This window comes from Sciurus carolinensis, chromosome 16 (genome assembly GCF_902686445.1).
Source record: "Sciurus carolinensis chromosome 16, mSciCar1.2, whole genome shotgun sequence".
Lineage (NCBI taxonomy): Eukaryota > Metazoa > Chordata > Mammalia > Rodentia > Sciuridae > Sciurus > Sciurus carolinensis.
In genome coordinates, this window is record NC_062228.1 from 58,636,251 (window position 1) to 58,663,641 (window position 27,391).

The 27,391-nt window shown below is 47.9% G+C and overlaps 2 protein-coding genes and 1 non-coding gene across 3 annotated transcripts; 2 read left to right on the forward strand and 1 right to left on the reverse strand.

Moving 5' to 3' along the window:
* Positions 1–268: 268 nt before the first annotated feature.
* On the reverse strand, positions 269–23,223 carry Nup62 (nucleoporin 62). The gene is made up of 2 exons (XM_047529169.1): positions 22,965–23,223; positions 269–3,149 (listed from the first exon to the last, which is right to left on the reverse strand). The coding sequence occupies exon 2, from the start codon at positions 3,084–3,086 to the stop codon at positions 1,530–1,532; it is 1,557 nt and encodes a 518-aa protein (XP_047385125.1). The 5' UTR covers positions 3,087–3,149; positions 22,965–23,223; the 3' UTR covers positions 269–1,529.
* LOC124967647 (small nucleolar RNA U13) lies at positions 12,689–12,791 on the forward strand. The gene has a single exon (XR_007105569.1). It is a non-coding gene; the product is annotated as a small nucleolar RNA U13 (small nucleolar RNA).
* Atf5 (activating transcription factor 5) lies at positions 22,826–27,128 on the forward strand. Its single transcript, XM_047529176.1, has 3 exons — positions 22,826–23,039; positions 24,268–24,561; positions 25,816–27,128. The coding sequence occupies exons 2-3, from the start codon at positions 24,384–24,386 to the stop codon at positions 26,505–26,507; spliced, it is 870 nt and encodes a 289-aa protein (XP_047385132.1). The 5' UTR covers positions 22,826–23,039; positions 24,268–24,383; the 3' UTR covers positions 26,508–27,128.
* The last annotated feature ends 263 nt before the right edge of the window (positions 27,129–27,391 follow it).

Below are 27,391 nucleotides of genomic sequence, written 5' to 3' on the forward strand. Positions count from 1 at the left end.
CCCACTCCCTAGAGCTTCACCTAGCATTAGCTTCACTAAAGCATAACCTAAGCCCTACAGCTGGCACTGTGGGACAGAGAGGAAGGCAGTCTATGATGTCGCCATGACACTTATACCCACTTGTGGCAGATGACAGCACTCACACATTATGGTAAGACAGAATTCTACAATAAACATGGCCCTGGGGCAGGACTGCCTAGGTGCTCCTCTTCCACCTGTAGTACCTATCCCGTCAGCAGAAAGCCTATCTTGAACTTGTGGTGCTCCCTCTCACCAAAGGTCCAATCACATATTGATGGGTGTCTATAAAGAGTGTAGTTTTGCTTCAAGTAGTCGTCGTCTTTTTTTTTTTGCAGTACTGGGGATTGAACCCAGGACCTTGTGTTTGCAAGGCAAGCACTCTACCAACTGAGCTATATCCCCAGCCCTCAAGTAGTCTGCTTTTCAAACTGAAAAGCAACTTTCTCCTAATATCTACCCAAACGGCTGGTTTTGTTTCACAATGCACTTTATTTAGGAAAGCAACATACCGTCATAGGTATTTCAAAGAATGCAGCAAAGTACAAAGATAAGATATAAAAAAGACAACTGGAATATAACCAACTGGCTTTGGCCTTCAAGACACTGTGGACCTTACTATGACTAAGTTAACTCTGACCATGGGAAGTTCAGAACCAAGTCTGGTTGCTTCTGGCAAGTCAGGTCATATCAACAGGTACTTGTGTGGACTAGTGTTTGCTGTTTCATCTTCACTGTTTATTGAACATGTGACAGGGACTGTGATGAGGACACAAAGGGGAACGACAGTCAGTCTCTGTCCACAGGAGCTCACAATCTAATAGTGAGATTGAGAAGCACACAGTCAACACAATATGGTGTGAAGTGCTAGCCCAGTGTCTTATGGGGACCACAGGATGGTCACCTAACCCAGCTTTGCACAATCAAGGTTTCCTAAGGCAAGACCTGGTGGATGAGCACGCATATTAACCAGGCAAAGGGAGGCCTCTGGGTGTGAATCCTGCCCTTTTGCCATCCCTTGTGGACCCTAGGGGACCATCTCCTCTGAAACTATCCCATTGTCGGTCCCATTCTGGGTCATGGTGGTTAACTTTCATAAGCACACATGTACTCCAAGACCAGGTTGCCATCTCCTCAGAGGACAGGGAGTAACCTTGGTCTTTTTTTCAGTTTACCCAAGACTGAGTTGGACAAAGTGGCTGCTGAACACAAACCCTGGATAGGGAATAGATTGTTCTTTGACAGATCAAGCATTTTTCTATCACATAGCAGGAACAAGAAGGAAGAGGTGGGTAGTTGTAGTAGGTGCAAGGGGTCAAAGATACAAACAAAACACAAAATCCAGCCACTAGGTTGCTGCCTGCACCAGAAGACTCAGAATATTTCCTATTTGCTAATGGGAAAAGTCCAACCACAGAACCATTCTCTCAACAGCACAGTAATTTGAAAGAAACCCCAAACTAGACAAAACGACCCCCACCACCCCCTGCCCCAAATCCACAGCCCTGCGTTCAGTCGAAGGTGATTCGGAAGCTGCGCTCCTGCTCCTTGCGACGTCCTTCACACACTTTGGTCACTTCTTCTACCTTCCTCTGTAGCAGGGCTGAATTCTGGTCAATCCACTGCAGAGAGTCCATGTGCGCATTGAGGATCTTGCAGATCTGCTGTAGAGGGTCACTGGTGTCAGCGGGGCCTCCAGATGTGTTCAGGTGCTCGATGATGTCCTTCAGGTCCTGGGCCATGCGCTTCAGCTGTGCGTCAATATTCTCAGCCAGCTTGTAGGTCTTCTCGCGCTCCTCGTCAGCATGCTGCAGGTAGATGGTCCCGCTCTGCTCCTTGACTGACTCCTCCAGTGGGCTCAGCAGGTCTTCCAGCTCCTTCTGTTGGGACAGGATGAAGTCAAGCTCTTGGTCCAGCCGCTTCTGGTCCAGCTTCACCTTCTCTACCTCACGGTGCAGGCTGGTGATCTTCTCCCCATTCTCAATCAGTGTACGGTCCCAGGCGTTGACCTGGGTGGCCTGCTGGAGGAAATGCCGCTCCTGGTCTTCCAACTCCAGGCTCCACTTGTTGATCAGGCTTTCCAGTTGCGCATAGGTCATCACGGGACAGGTGGCTGCTCCAGCAGCTGTACTGGTGCCAGGTGGAGCTGTCACAGCAGCTGCTGCATTGCTGGGGATCCCACTTGGCACCAGTGGTTTTAAACTCAAGGCAAAGCCAGTAGTGGTGGTGGTGGTGGTGGTGGTGGTGGAGGATGTTGCTGTGGAGGCACCAGAAGCTGCTCCAGGGGCTTTTAAGCTAAACCCCAGCATACCAGCTCCAGGAGCTCCAGCAGTGGTTGCTGGGGCACAGAGGGAGAGCCCTGTGGTGGTGGATGAGGTCGGAGCAGCTGCTATTGAGGCAAAGAGGGTAGGCCCCACGCTGGTGGTGGCAGCAGTGGGTGTGGGAGCGGCCGGCTGTGTGGTCCCTGCTCCAGTGGTTGCTGGTGTTGCTGGAGTGAAGGGTAATCCAGTAAGTGCTGTGGGCTGGGCAGAACTGCCCACGGAGCCAATGTTGAAACCAGAGGTCCCAGTCTGGGACGTACTTCCACCGGTGAAGGAGAACCCTCCAGATGTGGTGTTTGGGGCTGCAGAGGTGGTAGAAGAGCCAAACACAAAGCCAGTGGGTGCTGCCCCCTGGCTGGAGGTGACGGTGCTCGATATGGCATTGGTAAGGGTGCTGCTGCCAAGCCAAAAGCCACTGGGGTTCACTGTGGCTGGGGTGGCAGTTGTGTTGCTCAAATTTAGCTTTGGAGCATTGATTCCTAAGGAAAAGCCAGTACCTCCAGAGGAAGGAGTTGTTCCAAAACTGAACCCTGAGGTCTGTGTTGCTGGAGCTTGGGTAGTGAGTGAGAACAGGCCAGTTGAAGGGGTGGTTGTAGCTGGCTGTGAGGAAGTCCCAAAGTTAAACCCTCCAGTGCCCGAAGCAGAGAAAGAAAACCCCGTTGTAGGGGTGGTTGTTACTGTCTTTGCAGTGCCAAACGTGAACCCTCCTGTAGGAGCCCCAGTGCCTCCAAAATTAAACCCGCTCATGGCTCCAGACTCTGGTGGCGGCAGCTACTCCGGCTTCCAAGCAAATTCAACAGCTTCTGCAACCTTGGGGAAGATTTTTAAAGCAGAGGAAGCAACATGATCAGATGGCAGTTTTGGAAAGGCAACCTCAGTGGCATGATGGAGCATGCTTGGTTTGGAGGGTGGTGGGGCTAGACAATTAGAACAGGCAGCAACCTTTCCTCTTCCTTCTGTATGACCTTAACTAGACTCTGCTAAACTAGCAAAGGATCCAGAAGCACAAAGTCCATGCTCAAAGGGTTAGGTGTGGGCTGGGGAGATAGCTCAGTTGGTAGAGTGCTCACCTCACAAACACTAAGGTCCCGAGTTCAATCCCCAGCACCACAAAAAAAAAAAAAAAAAAAAGGGTTAGGTGCTAGGGACTAGATGTGCCTGGCAGTGTGCAACCATGTTCAGGATAGTGGGAGCATTCCACTGAAGGAAGAAAGTGGGAGATGGACCCTGAGGAGGTTCAAATGGAGGCACTTCCAGTGAATGGAACTAGAAGGACACAAAATAACTCCTGTGGGACCTGTTCCCAGGGTGGGACCCAGTGAGGTTCCCCTGCTGGCTGCAAGCAAAGTGTTTGGAAAATAATCTGGCTCATGCTGCTGAGAGATGGACCCTGGCTGCTGAAGGCAGCATCCACATACATCCCTCACAACATCAGGGGACGGAGGGCAGGCTGGAGCCTATGTCCTCCTTGGACAGGTGTGAGACCTGAGTGCTCAGTCAGGGCACTAATGCCTCTGGATGCGGTGCTGGCTCAGGAATAAATCAAGACATGGTCAGTCAGTCAAAGTGCTCCCCTAGGGTTTTTCACCAGGCTAAAAGGCAATACCTTCTTTTATTTGCAGGTGTAACCACAGAGGGTATGAATATAGGCCTTCCCCCTGGGCATCTTCTTAGCCATCTATAGTAGGAAGCAATGAGTTGCCACCAGAGAGTGATGGGTTTGGGGAAAGAGAAGAGAGAGGGATAAAGAGCAACCCAGAAGCTTCCAGGGCCAGCACATCTCCATTCACTTTATTTTTGGTACTGGGAATTAAACCCAGGGGTGTTTACCATTAAGCTACATACCCAGGCCTTTTAGGCCTTTTTATTTTGAGACAGGATCTTGCTAAGTTGCTGAGGGTCTCACTAAGATGAATTATATCTACAGTCCTTTTTTTTTTTTTGTGGTACTGGGAATCGAACCCAGGGCCTTGTGCTTGCAAGGCCAGCACTCTACCAATTGAACTATATCCCCAGTCCTTACAGCTCTTTTTTAAAATTTTGAGATAGGGTCTATCTAAGCACTAAGTTGCTTAAGGCTGACCTCCAACTTGCAATTCTCCTGCCTCAAATTCCTGAGTAGCTGGGATCACAGGTATGCGCCACCATGCCCTTCAAGGCCTTGGTTTTTGAAAGAACCAAATTATAGAATGTGAATTAATTCTGAGGTATTAGTGGCCTCAGAACCAGTTTTTTTTTTTTTTTCTCACAACCAGTTTTATAAACACAATCCAAATGCAATACACCGAGTTAATGAATTAAACAAGTCACCCTAGGCAGGCTTTCTGTCAGACTCTGCCTTGCCTCAAAGATGATGGGGAGGTCTGGGGAGATAGCTCAGTTGGTGGAATGCTTGCCTTGCATGCACGAGGCTCTGGGTTCAATCCCCAGCACTGGAGGAAAAAAAAAAGAGAGGAGGGGAAAGGGGCTCAAGAGCAGGTAGGTGGAGACCACAGACTAGCTAAAGGCAGCAGCGAATGGCATATGCAAACCATACAGGTCTGGCCCAAGCATGAAGAGCATAATATTTCCATATAAGCAATGGGGAGCCCTAACTAGTTTCTAGTACAGATGGTGTGGCAAGCAGTATAATGACTCTCCCAAGATGTCCACAGCCTAATTCCTGGAACCTGGGAGTATGTCACCACATATATTAAAAAGGACTATGCAGATGTGATTAAGAATCTTGTAGTAGGGCCTGTTATAACAGTACATGCCTGTAATCCCAGCAACTCAGAAGGCTAAGGCAAGAGGATAACAAGTTTGAGGCCAGTCTCCAACTTAGCAAAACCTTAAGTGAGACTGTATCTCAAAATTAAAAAAAAAAAAAAAAAAGAAAAGAAAAAGAAAAAAAAAGGGCTGTAGGTGTAACTCAGGAGTAAAGAACCCCTGGTTTCAATCAATCCCCAGTACAAACAACAAAACAAAACAAAACCCAAAATGCACACAAAAAACAAACAAATATTATATGGGGAGACTATCCCGGATATTCAGTAGGTTCTAATGTAACCACATATGACATTGTAAGATGGATGCAGTGGATGCAAAGGGAAATTTGATGAGAAGGTCATGTGATGATGGAAACAGAGATTGAAATAATGTGCTTCAAATAAAAAAATGGAGAACCTGGAAGTATGTTCCCTGAACAGAAGAACCTGAGCGACAGTCTCTAGGGAAAGACAGGGAAACGGATTCTCCCCTACAGCCTCCAGAAGAACCAGCCCCGTCTATACCTTGATTTGGCCCTGTAAAACTTACTTTGAACTTCTGACCTGCAGAACTATAAGAGAACCAATGTGTGTCGGTTCAAGTCATTAAGTTTGTGGTAATTTGTGAGAGTAGCCAGAGGAAAGGAATACGGTTCTGAAGTAGATCGGAGGTGGGACTCAAGTCATTCTCTTGGATGATAAGGTATAGCAAACCTCTGAGTTCAGTTATCTCCTCAGGAAAGTTGGGGTATCACCTAGGGTACTGATGTATAACCAATGTAGGAAGGGTAAAAGCCAGGGTACTCACTCTCACTGTGGCAACAAGGAAGGAACAGAATGGCATTTTCACACTGTGGACACCTCTGGAAGATGGTGAGGAAAGGAGCTGGGAGGTACTGTGAACACCAGCTGTGAAGTTCTTTTGTAAAAGACCCCAGGTGTGGTTGACCTCAAGTTTAATACGAATTCAGTTTGTTACCACTGCTTAGTGTGTCTGTGGGTTGTGTGGCTACAAATGTCAATTCTTGGAGCTTTCTGGACAGCTGACGTCAACCCTGACAACTCGGTGTGGCCAACTCCCTACTACACCCTTTCCTCACCCAGACCCTCAGCTAACCTCCCAACTGTCCTGGCAGGGAGGTCAGGATTTTGGTCCCTGTGCACAGGTCAGGAAAAAGGCTGAGGTGGAAATGGGCTGTCAGTCAATTCCTATCCTATAGTGGGCCATGTACCACACCACCCTCTGTATTCCAGCTCCATAGGCACACACCCCTCCTTCCATCTCACCCTCAAATTCTGATTTTCCCTTCACCAAAAAGAGCTGAGGTAGTGCAGCTTCAGGGTACCTTCTGCTTTCAGGCACAAAGTCTGTTCCAGATGCAAGGAAAAGAACAAAGCTTGAATTCTGTGTAGCCTATGCCACTTACTAGTTCTTCCAAAGTTTTCTATGCCTTGTTTTCCCCTGTACGTAACAAAAGCAATCTCCACCCTCTTGTGAAGAATAAACAAGGTCACAACTGAGACGGGTCTGTTTCTTTTTCCCTCTCCAAGCCAGTTCTTATTTCTGGGTGTGTTAACAGGAACTCACCTCCTAGCTGAAGTCAGAAGAAACCTACCGTAGCTGTCTTCATCCCTTTCACTGTGTCCTTTGCTTTCTTCATGGACCCCTATTTTTTCCACAGTCATGTGGGAGATGTCCCCAGGGTCACATGCTGGATTGGCCTGGTCTAATCTGGTAGATCTCAACTGGCTGCCCAGTGGTACTACCTGGGAGCACTTAAAAGACAACACTGCCAGGTCAAGGAAGTCAACCTTCTAGAGGTGGGATCCTGACCTTGTCATTTTTATAAGCTGTCCTAAGGAATTCTGTGAAAGATTCCTTCATGCTGGGTCCCATGGTGTACACCTGTAATTCCAGCAACTCAGGAAAAGGTAGGAGGATCCCAAGTTCAAGGCCAGCCTCAGCAACTTAGCAAGACCGTCTCAAAAAATAAAAAAGGCTGGGGATGTGGCTCAGTGGTTAAGTGCCCTGGGTTCAATATCTGGTAATCCCCCACACTCCCCCAAAAGTCCTTTACTCTCCAGAGGCCATGGCAGATGTCTCGGCTCCCAGACCTCTTCATGTGTGAGACTATACCTCCTCACTATTGGGCCACCTTGAACTGGGTTTGTTATTAGAAGCCAAAACATCTGAATGGCTAAATTTACGTTTCAGTTCTCAAGAACTCAGTTTGAGAGAGCTTCTGCTATTAATAAGTTGCAGCTAAAATTTTCAAAGAACATTTATAAAAAGTTCTTTACTACTATTAAAAGACTACAAGAGTTAGGCATAATAGCACATGCCTGTAATCCCAGCAAATCAGAAGGCTGAGGCAGAAGAATCACAAGTTTGAGGCCAGCCTGGATAACTTAGCTCAACAGTCTCAAACAAAACAAAAAAAGGTGGCTAATGATGTAGGCTCAGGGTTAAAGCACCCAGTACTATCCCCAGTATTACAAAGAGGAAAACAACAAAAAACAATCCTAGTAGACTACAAGAGAAAAAAAATTTCTGTGGGCTTGACTGGTGTAATGGCTCCCTACTGATTCAATGCTCCATCAGTTTCTGTTGCCTCAAGAGTCAGGGATCTATTCTTATGGTGCATACATGCTGATCCAGCCCTGTTCTATGTGCTTTTGACATTATTATTCACTCCTGAAAGCAAACTTCGAGGTAGGTTCATCTTATCAACCAGGACTATGAGGGCCATAATTGTGAGCTAAGCCATGGCTCCTGCCATCAAGGTGATCAGAGGTATGTCAAATGTGAGCTTCAGGACCAGGTTCCAGGTGGAGACAGGGCTGGGGCACATGTCACAGGAGCAGGGAAGAGGCTCTTACCCTGACCTGGATCCCAGGGAGAAGTCTAAGTGTTTTGAAAGAATCAGGGTTGTCAGGGCCAGCCAGGATCTGGGTAAGGAGGAGAAGTCATCCAGGTGGGGGAGGATCCTGTGAGAACACAAGAGAGCCTGAAACAGCAGGTATCTCTGGGGTGTAAATGGATCTGGAGTGGTTAATGGGACAGTGGATGTGCAGTAAAGGGTTGACGTGGCAGGTGTGGGCTGTCCAGATCCTGAACATTCCAAATAGACTGGCTCTTGTCCAGCTCCTGGGAGAGAATGTCTAAGACCCTGGAAGACAGATAAGTGTCTTGGTTCTCCTGTGGCCTTAGGCCATGCCAGATCGTCTATACCAACACTGATTCATAGTGGACACTGAGAATCAAATATCTAAGTTTATCTACAAAGATGTTCCTTGTCCATGGAACTGATCACCATGGACACTTTGGATATCAAGGTTCAGGTGAACTTCCCTGTTTGGCCTTTCAAATGGTCCCTAATTTACAATGGTTCAACTTAAAAATCTTTTTTTTTTTTTTTTTTTTTTTTTAATTGGTACTGGGGATTGAACCTAGGACTGCTTAACCACTGAGGTACATCCCATCCCTTTTTGTTTTTTATTTTGAGACAGGGCCTCACTGAGCTGCTGAGGGCCTGGTTGAGTTGCTGAGCATGGCCTTGAACTTGTGAGCCTCCTGCTCCAGTCTCCTTAGTTGCTGGGATTACAGGCCTGCACCACCATGCCTGGCTCAACTTACAACTTCTTGATTTCGAAAAGGTGTGAAATTGATATGAATTCAACATAAACTGTACTTCAATTTTTGCTCTTTCCGCAGGCCAGTGACACACAGAACGATCCTCTCTTGGGGCTGGGGAGATAGCTCAGTCAGTAGAGTGCTTGCCTTGTAAGCACAAGGCCCTGGGTTCAATCCCCAGCACCCCCCAAAAAAAAAGAAAAAAAAAAAAGAAAAAAAAAGAATGATCCTCTCTTGAGATGCTGGACAGCAGCCAACAAGGGGTTGCTTGCAGTCAACCCTTCAATCATAAGAGCAATCTCAAGTATGCAGTGCTGCTAAACCAGCTTGTTCAGGTTAGGTATATTCCATACATTTTCAATTTATGATGGGTTTCTCAGGACACAGCATCATGTTAGGTCAAGCAGCATATCTGTACTCCATGTGTGCTGCCACATGTTGTTGCTAGGAGCATTAAATGCTGTCCATGAACTCCCAAGGAATGACACCTAGAAGCTTATCCCTGGTCTTGCCCAGACCTATGCACCACTTCCCTTTGCTGATTTTAGTTTGTGGCCTCTTGCTGTAAAAAACTGGCCATGAGTATAACAGTTCTGGTGAGCTTGGTGAATCCTTAGAGTGAATCACTGAGCCCGAGGGTGGTCTTGAGGACAGTTAGACAAGATGTGGTAGGAGAAGTTGGCAGAGTCTCGAACGTTAGGCTGGCAACTCAAACTTTTTGTTGAGGGAGCCACAGAGGACTTTAAGGGGTGTGTGTGTTTGGGGATTATCATGGCCAGATATGAGGGGGCACTAGACTAAGGCTAGGGCAATTGTCTGGGCTGAGAGCCCAAGGCCTGACCTGGGACTCTGAGAATAGAGCATAGAGGTGAGAGAATCTCAGTTTGAAAAATGAGCACAAAAATTGTAGGGTCACTGACGGACAAGACGTGGAAAGTTTCTCATAAATGCAAGCTATCATGAGCTCTGACACAGGCATTTCCATTTTTACCATAGGGGAGAGTTTTCCTAAAAAAAAAAAGCCAATGGTGCTGGAGGAAGCAGAGAGGAACCCAAACTGAGGAAATGGTGCATTTCCTGTAAAGGTGATAGGCTGATAGGACAGGTGATCCGGGCTGGATAGGACTCAGCTGTAGCCACCTGCAGCTCACTGAGATTACTGATCCCTCTTGCCATTCCCCATGCATCTGCTCTTGTGTTTCAGAACACTGTTACCACTTCTCATTGCCCTGAGAGCTGAAGAAAGACCCACCTGGGATTGTGACCTACAGATTCATCCCATCCCCAGCATGGGAACCATGGTTCTCTTCTGTCATTGCCAACCATCTCTCAGTTGTACTACCGCACCTCCATCTTAAGTTGTTTTGCCACTCCAAGTTCTAACTTCACCTGAATTATTTACTAGAATAATAGTTCACTCAGCACTACCCAGAGTAAGGTGATGAAAATACAGGGGAATAAAGGCTTGTTCCTGCAGGGCACAGTGCTGCACGACCATAATTCCAGCAACGTGAGAGACTGAGGCAGGAGGTGACCAAGTTCAAGGCCAGCCTCAACAACTTAGTAAGACTATCTTAGAATAAAAACGATGGGGACATAGCTCAGAGGTTGAGTGCTCCTGGGTTTAATCCCCAGTAAACCATCCCTGCAAGAGACTTGTTCACTGAGGGGGCATCATAGAGCAGAAATAAATTACTTCCATTACATCTGTTCATGTAGCAAAAACTTCTGAGCACTTGCTGTACCAGGCACTGTCTGAGGCCTGGAAATGTGGCTGCAAGACATGCTCTCGTGGGGTTTACATTCTAATGGGAGACAGGAAACAACAGACATCACTGACTAGTGTGTGTTAGAAGAAGCTCAGCATTATGGGTAAAGGAAAAGGTCAGGGCAAGGGGAGCTGGGGCACAGTGCAAGGCGAAGGTGGTAGGCAGGGCAGGCATCTCAAGTCTAGGCAAAGACTAAAGGCAGTGAGAGGATCAACCAAGGCCTCTCAGTGGGAAGAACATTCCTGATCAGTGAGGAGATGGAACAAGGTCCTGAGGGGACAGAAACAGTAGGACGGTGTGGCCAAGAAGGCAGGTGTCACTGATACTGAGTCCTGGGATGCTTCTGATTTCCTCTTGCCCTAACCTTAGCCCCTTTCCTTAGATGTCTGGAGTAGGGCTGTGTCTGAAAAGGAATATGGGGGGACCTTAGCCTTGGATCAAGAAGAAAGAATGGATTAGAAATATGGGGGGACAGCAGAAAGAATAATGGTCTCCAAACAAGCCCATACCCTTTCCTGGAGCCTGTGACTACACTCCTCACGTGGCCAAAGGGACTTGGCAGATGTGATTAAAGATCTTGAGATGAGGATCCTGGATTACCCATGAGGGCCTAAGGCAATCATATGGGCTGTTTGTTTAGTAGAATGAAGGAAGAGGAGGAAAGAGAGTGACGACTATGGAAAAATGTCTGAGAGACACCAGGCTGCTGGCTTTGGAGATGAAGAGGTTACAAACCAAGGTAGATAGCCTCTAGAAGCTGGAAAAGGTAAGGAAATGAACTCTCTCCCAGAGCCCCCAGAGGGATACAGCCCTGTAGACCCATTTTAGATTTCAGGACTACAGAACTATACAAGAATAACTTTGTACTGCTTAAACCATTAAGTTTGTGAGAACAGCCAGAGGAAACTGGGAAAGAGGACAGTGGGAAGAATAGAGAAAGAAGTGAATTTAGAAAAATAGACAGGAAAACACAGGCTAGAGTTAGGGTCAAGAAAGGCACTGGAGCTGGGTGTGGTGGCACATGCCTGTAATCCCAGCAGTACGAGGCTGAGGCAGGAGGACTGCAAGTTCAAAAGTCAGCCTCAGCAACCTAGCAAGGTTCTGACTCTAATCTCCAAAATACTGAGAAAGCTGAGGCAGAAGGATCACAAATTTGAGGCCAGCCCGGACAACTTAGTGAGACCGTCTGAAAATAAAAACAAAAAAACTCTCTTGGGCACTACTTTCCCTCACTTGCCCTCCCACAGTTGGTGCTGGGCCTGTACCCAGTGTTTCTGCAGGGATTTCCTGTTTAAAATACCATCTTTTGTCCATTTGAGCATATTCACTGGGCAGCATCACCAGCCAGCTCAGAGCCTGCCTTCAAGAATGGAAACCAACTGATGAACAACAAGCACCGTGTTAAGACCTCAGCCAAGGCAGAGGTGCCAATGCTCCTGGAAGAGACTGCAGTGCAGAGGAGAGGCAGGCATTGCTGGCAGGTTCTGTAGTAGAAAGGCCTGTGTGGCCAGGCCACAGCGTTGATGGCAGTAAGCCACAGGAGGAGTCCCACGGGGCAGACTCATCCTGGTTACTGACAGGAGCTCGTGGTGGCCTGACTGAGGAGCAGACTTTTCTCACTAGTTTCAGGAAACCAGCCAGAGAAGCGGTGTAGGTGCTTTTCTAAGCCAAGTCTGCAGCTGAGGAGATCTCAGCCCACCCCTCAAGCACTCTCAGGACTGTCTTCTTCCACAGTCCTGGGCATCCCCAATAGCAGGGAGGGTGGATAGAACAGAGAGGCTGGTTTTTCAACTGACCTTGCTTACCTCCTTAAGTTGCCTGGGATTTGGTACTAATTTCATCTAGCCCATTCCTCCCCAAGGCCTTTCAACCTCCCAGATACACCTACTTGCATTAAGGATTACAGGCCTATTCAAAGACAGAACAGGTGTCTGTCTGCTTCTCAGTTGGTGGGGCAGCAGGAAGTTTCCCTGCACAGATCAGATCATAGTGATCTGTGTAGTGAGTGAATCTTTTCTTCCAGAATGAATCACAGTAATCTTTAGTGCATATTCAGACATTTAACATTCAAATGTTCATATGTTCCTGCATGTATCTGCCACAGAGGCCTCACCACATCTATCCCATTTCTCAGCCACACCAATGACATATTGATGGGCTTAAAAAAAAAAAAAAAAAAAAAAAAAAAGACAAACTTGGATCTTTTCAGTTATAAGCATGATGACTGAGCATTCACACTGCTCTGAGAACTGTGCCTCCCGTTAAACCTTGTTATGACACATGCACATTACCTAATATTAAAAACAAAAACAAAAACAACAACAAAAACTCCTTATTTTGTGACCAGGTGCTATTATGTTCTTGTAGTTCTATGAAGAAAAAGTACAATAAGGAAAACTCTGGTCCCCTGTCCCAAGTCACCTGGCTCTCACTCCTGGAGACAAGTTGTTACTTGTGTCTCTTTCTAGAGGCTTTTTGTGCACCTAAGCAAATGTGCGGTTTGTATTCTCCCTGTTTGTACCTAAGAGACAGTATGCTGACACACTGTTCTTTCTTTATTTAATGTATTTCAGCAGGCTTATTCTCCTCATTTAGTAGATAAGGAAATTGAGGCACTGACCTGTCTGAGGATCCCAAATCCTATGTCTGTCACTTGCTACACAGGGTGGTACCTAAATGACTCTTGGATTCTTCAAGGTCCTCAACATTCTGTTTTCCCTCTTTCCCCTGAAAAATACTCTTTCCCAACAAGTCACAACTAATTAGCAATTACATTCTCTTTCCTACTCCTGAGGCCCAGCCACACCCAAGGAGCTCAGGTGGTGGGACAAATAGCAATCTTCCCCATGGGAACACCAATCAGCTTAGACATGCATAGTAAAGAAGACAGGAAATAATCAGAGGAATAGATCTTAAGGAAGAACTTTTTTTTTTTTTTTTTTAAAAAGGGTCTTGGGCTGGGGTTGTAGCTCAGTGGTACAGTGCTTGCTTAGCATGTGTGAGGCACTAGGTTTGATCCTCAGCACCATGTATAAATAAATGAATAGAATAAAGGTCTGTCAACATCTTAAAAAAAAAAGGGGGGGGGTGTCTTACTATGCTGCCCAAGCTGGTCTTGAATTCCTGGGCTCAAATGATTTTTCTATCTCAGTCTCCCAGGTAGCTGGGTATACAGGTGCATGCCAATGTGCCTGGTTCATAAGGAGTCTAGAACCACTGCTCTTAATATAAAACAATAGAACTGGAAGAGACCTGAGGAGTGCTCTGGTGCCAGGATTCCTACCTTTTTGCTAAGAACTGTTTTCTTTCTTGTACTGAAAAAATTACACCCAATTGCATTTTCAACATCTAAATTTTTTTAAAAAAAATTTTTAGTTGTAAATGGACACAATGCCTTTATTTTATTTTATTTTATTTTATTTATTTTTATGTGGTGCTGAGGATCAAACCCAGTGCCTCACACATGCCAGGCAAGCACTCAACCACTGAGCCACAACTGCAACGCTTAACATTTAAAATTTAACTATATAATTAATACCATCCTTTCTTTAGACATATTTTCTGGAGCTATCACCGATAAACCAAGCCTCCCTTGAACACTATCTTACACTCTGGTCTACAACACCTTCAAGATAACCCCTGTTAAAAAGCTGCTGTGTAGCAGGGCTCAGTGGTACATGCCTATAATTACAGCAGCTTTCTGAGGAACAGGACGGTAACATTATTTGTAAGAGCTCCAAAGTAGAAACAACCCTAATGTCCACTGATGAAGGGATAAACAAAAATGTAGCACATCCACACAAGGGAATATTATCCAGTCCTAAAAAGGAATGAAGTGCTGATGCTGGGTACAGTGGTACTCGCTGGTAATACCAGTGACTGGGGAGGCTGAGGCAGGAGGATTGCAAGCTCAAAGTCAGTGCCAGTAACTTAGTGAAACCCGGTCTCAAAATAAAAAAGAAAAAGGGGGCTGGGGTTGTAGCTGAGTGGTAGAGCATTTGCCTAGCATGTGTGAGGCACTAGGTTCTATCCTCAGCACCACATAAAAGTATATTAATAAAATAAAGGTATTGTGTCCATCTACAATTAAAAATATTTTAAAATATAAAAATGGTTGGGGATGTAGCTCGGTGGTTAAGCAACCCTGGTTCACTCTCTGGTACCAAGAAAAGAAAAGACAAGTCATGAAGCATTGATACATGCTACAGAGCAGAGAACCTTGAAAACATGATGCTGAACTGGGTGAGGTGGCACACACCAATAATCCCAGAGTTGGGAAGCTGAGGCAGGATTGCAAATCTGAGACCAGTCTTAGCAACTTAGTGAGAACCTGTTGCAAAAAATAAAAAGAGCTTAAGAGCTTGAAATATAGCTCAACTGTTCAATTTTCAGCATGCATGTGTGGTGTACACACACACACACACACACACACAAAGAGAAATATGATGTTGAGTAAAGAAGCCAAAAACTAAAGGTCATGATTTGTATAATTCTATGTAAATGAAATGTCTACAATAGGTTATATATATAGACAGGAGGTAGATTAGAGTTGCCTAGGGCTGGGCAGGAAAAGAATTGAGAGGTAATAGCCAAGGGTTTCTTTTTGGGGTGATGATAATAGTCTAAAGTTGTAGAAGTGGTTGCACAACTCTATCAATGTATTAGAAACCACTAAATTAAATACTCTGATAACTGCAAGTAACCAACCAAGCAGTCTGAAGGTCAGGTCAAGGGCAATAGTGAAGTAGCAGAGGTGGGCAGGAGTCAGGCTGTTGTAGAGACAGGACCACACTTTCTCTTGGGGTAGCTGGTAATGCTGTTTGAGGAAGAAAATGGAATTGAAATATTCTGGTCACCTATGCAGGTCATCAGGAGGTTCCACAGGGAGCACGGCTGGGTGTGGATAGGACACTGAGCCCTGAAGAGGGGGTAGCAAGTGGACATTATGGGGGTGGTGGGTGGAGAACTGCACATCACTGTGCTCCCTCCTAGGCCTCTCTCTTCTCAACACTACCTTCCCCGGGGGAGAAATAGTGATGTCAGTGGGGAGGGAGGGAAGCATCCAGGTCAGGTTATGGTAGAGACAGTTGCCATGAAGGAAGTCTCTCTGGGAACCAGATGAAAGCAGCCAGAGCTGGGGGCAGGATGGCTTTGAATCTGAGAACTAGAACCAACTACAGTTCCCATCCTGGCCCCTGGGTGGAATCACCACACTAATATTCCATAGGCATTTGTTGTGTGCTGGGTCCCATTTTCAGGGATTTACCTGCATCGACTCTCTTTTGTAGCAACTTTATGAGATGGGAACTCATATTCCCATTCTACAGACAAGAAAACTGAAGTCAAGAGAACTTAAGTTGTCTAAAGTCACACAATTAGTTACAGCTCTGACCTAGGTCTGGCTCCATAGCTGAGCTTCCACCATTACTGAGCCCCTCCTGCTTTTCCAATGTGACATTTTTTCATTCCCTACCACCACCACCCCATGCCACGTCTGTGATGACACCTTTGGTCAGTCATCTCCATGATCTTCCAGACCAGTTTAGGTTTCACTCTTTTTTTGTGTGTGTGTGGTGTTGGGGACTGAACCCAGGGCCTTGTGCTAGCAAGGCAAGCACTCTACCAACTGAGCTATCTCTTCAGCCCTAGGTTTCACTCTTGAATCCAGTTCATCTTATCTGCCTCATGGCACAGAGGTAAGGCAAGAAGAGGGGCATCAGCTGCTCTTGCCTCTCACCTGCTGTTTCTGCACTTCCTGCTCCATGGCAGGGGCAGGGAGGAAGGTCAGAAAAAACAGCAAAGGACTTGATCTAGCAGAACTAAGGCTCGGTACTCTAATGGCCATGACTCTCAACCTTCTCCACAGATAGTGTTCACAATATTGCTGAGGGAACAGCAAGGGCCAGGGGTTCTGTGAGGTCTTCACATTGTAGTTTCCTCCTCTTCCTCTTTCTCCCTTCAGCTTCCACTAAGACTGCCTAGCCCAGGAGAGTTGGCTGGGTCCAGGCCCAGATACTTTTTCTATGCCCAGGTGCCCCTGTGGGAACCAGGCATCATGGCCTGCCAAAGGAGGGGTGCTGCCACTCAGTCCTGCTAGCTCTCTCATCCCCCTCTCCATCTTGGCAAGATGCACATATTTGCTGTGAGAAACGGAAGCAGTGAGAATGACTAGTCCCTGGTGCTCTCCTGCTGGATGCTAGTATCAGGCAAGACCACTGTGACTGTGGGACACTGAGAAAAGACCACTCTTGGAATCACATCTTAACACAGACAAAAACATGAAAGTTTTCCAAACTACAAAAATGGTCACTCACCCCTGGCTCAGAGCTGATCTGTGCTTCCTAACAAACCATGGCACTGGCTCCAGTAGTCCTCCTCAGTCCCCCCCAGTGCAAGCACCCAACCCAGAGCAAAGCCCACTTTCCTGAACCTGCCGAATCACCTGACAAAGCCCTTCCCAACACTCCCTGAGATGCCCATCCCCCAGGGTCTCTGTGGATCTCTCCCTGCAATGAGAGATGTGTTCCTGGTGGCCTTTGACTGGGGCACGGAGGATTGATGAGGAAGAGATAGGGTAATAACCCTTTCCTCCTAGCAAGTACCTGTGCCCGAGTGCTGTACTGCCAAACTTTACACAGGGTTGGCCCAAATCTGAACGAGACCCTGTTCCTATTCAATCCAGCAGAGAGGAGCATGATCCCAATTCTCTGTGACTCTATAATATTGTCCGCATTTTCCTGATCAGGTGACTGCAGCACAGATGGGTGCAGCCACACACAAAGATAAGTGATGGCATTCTGGGCTCCAGAACATTAGGTTGTCAACTGTTCTCAGTCTGCCCCGTTCTTTTCCTATTTCCAATCCCCGTGGGGATGCAAGAGAGGAGGCACCCCAGGCCTGGCCTATCCTTTACCTGTTAGATGAGGAAACTGAGACTGTGAGAGGAAGGATGTGGTAGGCTGAATAATGGCTGCTCAAAGTTGTCTGTGTCCTACCCCCGACCCCGTGAACATTACCTTCTAAAGTAAATGGTTCCGTGCATACATTGTTAAGAATCTTCAATGGGGACAGTATCCTGGATTATCTAGGCGAGCTCTAAATGTAATCACAGAATCTTCATTAGAGTAAGAGCAAGAAGATGAAGAGGAACTAGGAGGTATGACGATGAGAGCAGAGGCTAGAGTGGTGTGAAGAAGTCACAAGCCAAAGAACGTGGTAGCCTCTAGAAGCTGATAAGGGCTAGAGCACAGATTCTCTTAGAGCCTCCAGAGAGAACACAGTTCTGTTCTCCAGCATTGTTAGGGAGTAAATGTATGTTGTTCTGAGTCACTGAATTTGTGGCAACCTGTCACAGCAGATGGTAACATTTAGGATGCCAAAGCTGGTCAGGAGCATGGGACCTAACCAGGCTCTGAGTGCTGAGACTACTTCTGAAGAGGGGGTTGAGGTAGCCTTAGGGAAAGGGAGGAGCTCTGGAGGACTCTGAGCTACTGGGACACGTGGCAGCCTGTGCTCTGCCTGCCCAGCCCCCTGCACTGTCCTTTCCCCAGCTAAACTGGCCTTGGCCTTCCTGCCCTTGTTTGTCAGGATGCCCACCTTCAATACCTGCCCCCAGCCTGCGTGACACAGTTACCCTTCTTGGCACTGATCAGGGACCAGGATAGCAAATTCTTTAGCCTCTGTGCATGTGTGCAACTCACTAGAAATGTACTGATACCTATGGAGATGGTTGCATAGGGCTAGGAGCTGTAGGGAACAATTCTAGGGAAGAGTCAGTTAGTGACAACCTCTAAGTGCTCGGGGAATCAATCATGTACAGTGACATCTTTCTGTGATATGGCTCTGAAAGAAGCACAAAGTGTAAAGGGAATGGGAAAAGAAAGACACCTGTATAGATCCTGAACTCCCAGTAAAAGCCAGGCTTTAATCCTCCAGCACCTGAAGCCTTAGCAAGAAAGAGCGAATGCTCAGAAGGTACCTCCCATACACCCAGCTCTGTTTTAGGCATTTTACCTACATTAATACACATCACTACCCTATGAGGTGGGTCTTTTCAGCCTTATTTTATGGGTGAGAAAACAATCAGAGATAATGACACTTTCTAAGGGTCAAAAAGCAGCAGAGCTGGGATGTGAACCCAGCAGGCTGGTTCTGACCCACTCTGCAGAAAGCAGCTGAGGCTTAGGCACACTAGGCCTTTGCCTGTACCCCTAACTAGAACTAAATGCTGTGGGCTCTGGACCAGAACATTAATTCGTCTGACAGAAAATTCAAGAGTCTTTTTTATCATGCTAACCTGCTACCCTGATTAGGAAACCGGTGAGAGGTTGATGCAATAGGGCAGGTAAAGAGGGCTTCCTTGAGGGCAAAGGGGATGGCAAGGGGCAAGTTGGGATCAATAGAATTTGGCAATTGTGAGCAGCAGCAAATCTGAGGTGAAGGTCCAGGCTTGGAGGCCTCGTGGGGCCTGGAAGCTGTGCAGTGTCATGATACCTGGGCTCTATCTAAGGAGTAATGTGATTCTGCACAACCCCCTTTACCTTTTGGGGCCTCAGTCTTGTCTCCTGCAAGCCAATTTGGGGGCTCCTGTGATATGAGGTTCCTTTTTGTCATCAAGTCTCAGGTTATCAAGGTCCTGCACAGATGGCTGGTCTCCCGCCCCCTCTGCACCTCTGCTCCCTTGCTGTGCTGGATCCTTGCTATTATCCAGGGCTCTGCTACCCAGGAGTTATTGCCAGGTGCTCTCAGGCCCCCAGAGAATTCCCTTACTCCCCCTCCCCTTCAAGGAGCCAGGGCTGATGCAACCTGCCTGCAACGGCCATCTCACTCCCAAAGCTAGGCCCCTCCGCATTGAAAAAGAGTCCCCAGCAGCCCCACCCTTACTCCCAACCCCAAATGAGGAGCAGAAGAGCTGGGTACCTGGACCCTTGAGGACTTTGTGAGTCTGGAGGGGCCATGGGCCTGGGTCAGGCATGGGCATTGGTAAGGGATCAGGGTTCCAAGAACTGGGGTGGCAGGGAGTCACTGATAACCCACCACCATAACTAGAACATGCTAGGAAGGCCTGGATAGCTAGGTGTGTGAACTGGCACCCATTCAGCAAAACTAAGTCAAACGGCTTAGGTGAACTGGTGAACTGGGTGGGATTCACTAGCTAGAAAGAAAAGGGCACAAGAGGATGAAACAGAGGAGCCAGAGTCCTGGCACCATTACCTTCTCAGATAGTATGTGCCACACATGGCCAGTAACAAGATTCTCCTATTGAGAAAGGACATTTCTAGTTTGTTTTGTTTGTTCTGGAGACTGAACCCAGGAGCACACTACCACTGAATGACTTCCTCAGTCCTATTTTATTTTTTATTTTGAGACAGGCTCTCACTAAATTGGTGAGGCTGGCCTTGAACTTGCACTCCTCTTCCAGAGTAGCTGGGATCACAGAAAAGCACCACTACACTTTTTTTTATTTTCTCCATTTTTGTTTATTTTTTATTTTTTGCACTTGGTTTTCCCAGTTAATAGAAAAAAAAGCATTAGGGACCCACTAGTGAAATTAGAATAGAGTGGCATTTGGTCAACAGTAATGTGCTAATTAATGTTGCTTCCTTGGTTGTGACAAATGTATCCTAGTAACGCAGGATGTTAACAAGGGGGAAAACTGGGTGAGGACATACAGAAATTCTCTTCAATGTCTTTTTAACTTTTCTATAAAATTAAAATTATTCCAAAATAAAAAAGTTCATTAAAAAAAAAAAAAAAACTGGTATAGCTCAATGGCAGAGTGCTCGCCTAGCTTGCCTAGTATGTGTGAGGCACTGGGTTCGATCCTCAGAACCACAAAAATAAATAAAATAGAGGTATTTTGTCAATCTACAACAAAAAATATCCAAGTGTGTGTGCGCGCATGTGCGCACACACCCCCCCCCCCAAAACAAAACAAAACCTATGGGCTGGGGATGTAATTCAGTGATAAAGTGCTTGTCTAGCATACTTGAGACCGTAGGTTCCAAACCCCAGCACCACAAAAAGAAAACCAAAAAAACTTAACCTGGATGCAGAGGACCATGCACATAATCTCAGCTAGCTACTCAGAAGGCTTGTAGGCTTTGGCCTACAAGTTCCAGACCAGCAGAGCAACATGGTGAGACCGTATTTCAAAAAACCACCACCAAAAAACCCACTTAGTTTCCGAATAATCTAGAAAAGTCTTCTAGGATAGCCAGGGGTAGACAGCCTCCTTACCAGCAGAGGTGTTCCAATAGCCTAACTCTAATCCCACCTGCTATGTTTTCAAGCATCTATACTGAGTAGAAGTCAGTACTCAAGTCTTATTTAAATGGTGGATGATCAAGCTGAGAATGGTGGTATGCACACCTGTAATCTTAGTGGCAGGCAGCCAAGGCAAGAGGATCACAAGTTTAAGGGCAGAGTGGGCAATTTGGTGAGACCTTCTCTCAAAACAAAAATGCAAAGGTCTAGGGATATAGGCAGAGCACTTGCTTAGCGTGTGTGAGACCCTAGGTACAATCCTTAGTAATACACACACACACGGAACACCAGTCATAGTTATCTTTTTTGGTACTGGGGATTAAATTCAGCAACATTTTACCACCGAACTACATCCCCAGTCCTATCCTCCTGCCTCAGCACCCTGAGTAAGCTGGAAATATAGGCATGTACTACAATGCCCAGCAGTCACAGTTTTAAAACACTAGTTATCAGTGAAGACGGAACATATCCACCTCAATGATAATAGTAACAACCCCTTATGCAGCACCTACCATATGCTAGGTACTATTCTAAAGGCTTAATGTGGATTAAATCACTCACTTATCCTCAGAACAGCCTAAGGAGTACTATGAATGTCACTTTTTACTATAGAGAAAACTGAGGCACAGTGAGGTAAGGGAAATTGCTATGGTCATAACAGTTGGCAAGCGTGGTGCAGTTTGAACACAAATAACCTGGCTCCAGAATCTTCTTAACTTCTACACTATAAACTGCCTAGGTTACAATATAGCCCCTACAGGTCCAAGAGAATATAGAGGAACTCAAAATTGGCAGAATGGGCAGAAAGTGCTCTAAAGGGAAGGTGATCAGATTCTAAAAACATCCTGCGCACAACTAGGAAAAGGGGCAGTGGTGAGTGAAGAAACCTGCCTGTAACTGTCAAGATCAGAGTCCTCCACCATTGGTACTGGGGTATGAATTCTGGGTGCTTTACTGCTAAGCTACATCCCAGTTCTTTTTTATTTTGAGACAGGGTCTCCTTAAGTCTTTAAGGCTGGCCTTGAACTTGCAATACTCCTGCCTTAAGTCTCATGAGTGACTGGGATCACAGGTGTGCACCACTACCACTGGCTCCCTACCTTCTTTTTATCTCGATTCAGTTTTTTAACTGGTATAGAAGAAGGCTGAACTCTATGGTCGATGTTCTGATGTGGATGAATGCATGGTGGGAAAAGGAGGGGTTTCTGCAACAGAAAAGACTTACACTCGCCCAGGCTGATGGAGGGCCCAGTGCATGGGGAGAAGGATGAAGGATGGCTACTAAGGTCCCTCTGGAAACTTATGTCTCCCATTTTCAGCAGGATTGGGAGTTGATTCCTATCCAGTGTGTCTGGGGTGAGGGTGGGGGTGGGGACAGCTGAGGTCAAGGACTTAAGGAAAGTCAGGGCAATGGACAAAAGAATGAACCGCATGGCCAGGCAAGAGCTGAGGAAAGGTGAGCAGGGCCTGAAGCCCTGTGGAGGAACGGGCTGAGCATCTGTCTTATGGAATGGGGATGGTTGGAAACTGAAACCTCGGAGGTGTGAGAATGACTTCAGGATGGCGCTGGATGGTCAAATGTCTGGGGCTTCTTCACAGAAGAAGGGGTGAGACTGGGCCCTAGAGTTCTTATTAATAATAAAATACCTTGAACAAGAACGGAGGAGTCAAGCTCTCTGCTTAGGGCTTTGATTTCCACAAAGAAGCCCTCCAAGAAGTTGATTTTTATCTTCATTTTTTAGAAATGAACTGATGCGAACCTGAGAGAGGAGGATGGGGCCGGATCTCCAAAATCACAAAGAGGAAAGGACCTCGGAGTCAAACGGAGAACTCGATCCGAGCCAGCGGGACGGGAAGGTGGCAACTTTAGGACTGGAAGGAGGGGGCCCGCCCGCCCCCAGGCCAAAGCGGGTAGACCCGCGAACCCCAAGGGCCGTTGGGGGCTGGGGTTCAGATTCGCGGATCCGGCAGAGGGGGCCGGGTCGCCTCCCGGTTGGGGCCGCGCAGGGGCGGGGCGCGGAAGGATCCGGGCGGGCCGTGCTGCGCCGCCCCCAGTATATCTGTCCCTAGTCCCCGAGGCTGCCTCATTCCCGGTCCTCTGATCACGACCTCTCCTCACGCTACCGCGACGCCGCCTCAGCCCGCGTAGCCCTGGCCATGGCTCTGTAGCCACGACCCATCTGTGTCCCCAGCCCCTCTCCGCGCTTACCGCGCCTACGCTCTCCGCTTCCACCGTCTTTCTTCACTCGAGGCAGCCGCCGCCTCTCCTTTCCGCAGCCATGGAGTGAGTAGCCGCTCGCGCCTCTCTCAACTGCCTTTCCCGCCCTTTAGCAGCTCGCGGCGCTCCCGACAGGGCCTGAGGGTGGGGAGACAGGAGCAGGGAATCACGGTCGCGCAGGCGCAGAAGAGGGAAGAGGGGTCGTGGGCGCGCGACTGAGCATGCGCACTTGGCCCGAGTGGTGGGGGGGAGGGTGAGTTCTTTCAGGGAGTTGCTGTTTAAGGTCGGCCCGCGTGCTATTGCGCCTGCGCACTAGCCTTCAGCGAGGGTAGTTGTTTTTTTTTCTCCTGAACGATTTCGTCCTCGAGCGGTTGCTCATGCGCACGAGCCCACTAGAGCCCTGTATTATGAGGGGCGGGCCACAAACGGTTGCACATGCGCACTGATCCCCAGGAGAGTTGAGAAGTGCGAGAACAATGGACGGCTCAAGGGACGGAGCATGCGCCTTAACGTTCGGCGAGAGAACCACGCGGAAGGGTGGGGGTTGGGCTGCTGTTTTCTGCCCGCTCCTTTCACTCTCCGGGACTCACGTGGCTCTGGATCACAGTTTAGCTCCCTTCATTTCAAGCGGGCACCTGCTGGCGCGAGGACTAGCTTAGATTGACCGCACAGAGGGCGGGGCGTAGGATCACCTGTCATTAAGGGGGTGGAACTAGGCCCACAGTAGTAGGGTAGAGGCTCAATGGGGGAGCTCCTTGTGATGAGGGGCGGGGTTTGTAGGGACAGCCGAAGTCGCCTTAAAGTTGAAAGGGAAGAGTGGCATTTGAGTTGGATGGCATTGATGAAGGGACGCGGCATAGGGGAATTCCCCTGGGAACTGATTTGGGATGGCATCTGGGAAGGGAATTGGACCTAATGGAAATATTTTAGAGAAAAGGGCATGGCTGGAAGAAAATTCCCCTGGGATTGAATATTTTTTTTATGGAGAGGAATAGTATAAGGCGGGTGGGAGGGGCTCAAGGTAATTCTCCTGGGAAACCCTTGGGGTTCTGTACTGGAGAAAGAGGTGGGCCTTGGGGATTCTAAAGAAAAGAATTCCCTTGGGAGTAGGTGGGACTCAGAAATTTGGGGAAAGAAAGGGCAGATTTAGAATTCAGAAAGGACAAGACTTGGTTCCAAACCTCCCTTGGAACGGGGAGGGAGGAGCCCCATTGGCCTGGGGTCTGGCTTGGTTTTCCCATCACTTTGGTGGGTGAGCCTGACTGTGACCCAACCCCTCTTGTCTCATGTGCAGGTCCTCCTCTTTTGCCTTGGTGCCTGTCTTTGCCCAGCTGAGCAGCCTACAGAGCCTCTTCACAGCTATTGGTGCATCCTCCACTGCCATTAGTGTCCAGCGCCTGTGCCACAGTCATGTCACTCCTGGCGACCCTGGGGCTGGAGCTAGACAGGGCCCTGCTCCCAGCTAGCGGGCTGGGCTGGCTCGTAGACTATGGGAAACTCCCCCTGGCCCCTGCCCCCCTGGGCCCCTATGAGGTCCTTGGGGGAGCCCTGGAGGGCGGGCTTCCAGGGGGGGGAGAACCCCTGGCAGGTAAGGACAGATGGAGATTGGAGGTGGGGTGTGCTGGGAGGTGGGGGATGGGGGAAAGGAAGGATTCCTCATTCCTTGTTCATTCAATAAGTATTTATTGAAGGCCTGCAATGTGCCAGTTTAGGTGCTGGAGATACAGCTGGCAACAAGAGTAACACAATCCTTGTGCTCTTCAAGCTCACAGAGTAGTGGGGAGACAGGCAAGAGACAGATGATGAGGAACTGGGAGAAGTGGAAAGCAGCAGTGGGGCTAAAAATGACATAGGGATCTGGTTCAGAGTTCAGGTAGCCAGGAAGCCTCCAAGTAGGTCATGTAGGGACTGAGGCCTAAAGGATGAGACGAAATGAGCCAGGAGATGGAAGGAAAGAACATTTCAGGGAAGGGAATAGCATATGCAGGGACCATTATGCAAAAATTAACACATTTATTATTATATCCCAAATGCTTGACACATAGTGGGTTTTCAATAATTAATAAATAGCCAGATGTGGGTAGCATGTGCTCGTAGTCCTAACTGCTTGGGAGGCTGAGGTAGGAAGATTGTAGAGCCCAGAAGTTTAAGGCTAGCCTGGGCTAGACCCAGTTTCAAAAAAATGGTTGTGTGTGTGATGTGATCTTGCTTGCCTTTTTTTTTTTTTTTTTTGGTGTTGGGGATTGAACCCAGGACCTGAGCTATATCCCCAGCCCTCTTACTTGCCTTTTAAGAATAGAGAATAGGGCAGGGGTTTTAGTTTAGTGATAGAGCGCTTGCCTTGTATATGTGAGGCACTGGGTTCGATCCTCAGCACCACATAAAAATAAATAAATAAAAATCTGGTGGTCACCATCCACTATTCATTAAAAAAAAAAAAAATAGAGAATAAATCAGAGAAACTACAGATACAGGTCCTTAGGAAAAGAGGATGCTGGATGTTTAAAAAAATGGTTAGTTGACTATTTTATTGACAATGGGGTCATTAGTTGGTCAACTGATTTTTACTTTGGTTGATTTGTTGGTTTAGTCAACTGATTAATTAGTTAATGGGTTGATTGGTTGGTTGGTTGATTCCTTGATGGTTGGATGACTGATTGGTTAGTTGGTTGACTGGTTCATTGTTTCCTTTCCTGTGTGACTTGTTGACTAGTTTGATGACTTTTTAGTTGGTTGACTGATTGAATAAGACAAATGAGCCTGAGACAGACATGAGTGATCACCTAATTGGGTGGAGGACCAGGAACTCAGGGCACTTTATGTCCCCCCTTCCACTCCCTAGGTGACGGCTTCTCTGACTGGATGACTGAGCGAGTTGATTTTACAGCCCTCCTCCCTCTGGAAACCCCGTTGACCCCAGGCGCCCTCCCCCCACCTTCCTCACCTCCCCCTGACTTGGAAGCCATGGCCTCCCTGCTCAAGAAGGAGCTGGAGCAGATGGAAGACTTCTTCCTTGAAGCCCCACTCTTCCCACCACCTTCCCCACCACCGCCACCACCACCAGCACCCTCCCTCCCCCTCCCCTTCCCCACCTTTGACCTCCCACAGCCCCCTGCCCTGGATACCCTCGACCTGCTGGCCATCTACTGTCGCAGTGAGGTTGGGCAGGGGGATGTGGGCTTGGTGCCCCTGGTCCCACCCCAGCAGCAACAGCCTCCTCCTCCTCCTCCTCCTCCTCCTCCTCCTCCTCCTCCTCCTCCTCCGTCCTCTCGCCCAGCCCCCTATCCAAATCCTGCCAGTGCCCGAGGGGACCGCAAGCAGAAGAAGAGAGACCAGAACAAGTCAGCAGCTCTGAGGTACCGCCAGAGGAAGCGGGCAGAGGGTGAGGCCCTGGAAGGCGAGTGCCAGGGGCTGGAGGCGAGGAACCGGGAGCTGCGGGAGAGGGCTGAGTCTGTGGAGCGGGAAATCCAGTACGTCAAGGACCTGCTCATTGAGGTGTACAAGGCGCGCAGCCAGAGGACCCGCAGCAGCTAGAGGCCAGGCCTTTGAGTTCTAGGGGCTGCTTATCAGCTCAGGTCCATTTTTGTCCTGGGGCTGAGGTGGAGGGAGGGGTCCTCCTGCATCCCTCTGCCTCTACCTTTATTCTGCCCCCCTTCTGCTGTTGTCTCCTCTTGCCTATTCTGGATTTTATGCCCTCCACCCCACCAACAATGGAAATGTTCACCCCTAGTCAACATTGACACCCACCACTACAATGAGGAGCCAAAGCCCACTGGGAGCTCAGAGCCAGGAGCCCTAGTCTCTCGAATTGCAAATCAGTGGCTTCCTACAGGTGGTCCTGGGTGGGTGCACTGACCACAAGACAGAGCAGGGATACTCTGCAAATGAAAATCTATGTGGGGCTTATAAGGGGACCCATGTAATATAGGTGAATAAGCAAGCCAAGTGTCCTTGGGGATCTGTTCCAGGAGGGAGCCATGTCCACAGAGCAGGTGGATCTGCAGGCCAACGGGGAAGAAGGAGGATGGCTATAGTTGGTGACTGGGGGATCATTTTAGCTCTGGGAGAAAATCAGTGTTTTGTGAAGGTTTGGGGGAGGGGCTGCATCTAGGTGAGGGTGTGTGATCCTTTGGGGGATTGTGAGCAGAAATAAAACTTGAGTTTGCTCTGACCTGTGTGTCTTGTCTTCGGGAAGTTGGGGAGAGGGAGTCTCAGGGCAGACAGTAAAAAAGATTACAGACTTTGTTCATTGTCAAGTGCATATACCTGGCAGAGAAGTGACAGACTCAACTGGTAAAAATAAAAGAGCCATTTTTAGATTCAGACCATTTATTGTTAACATTGACAGCAGAAGAAAAACTAGCCAAAGGTGCCAGGTCCCCATGACCTTTGTCACATACATTAAAAAAAAAAAAAAA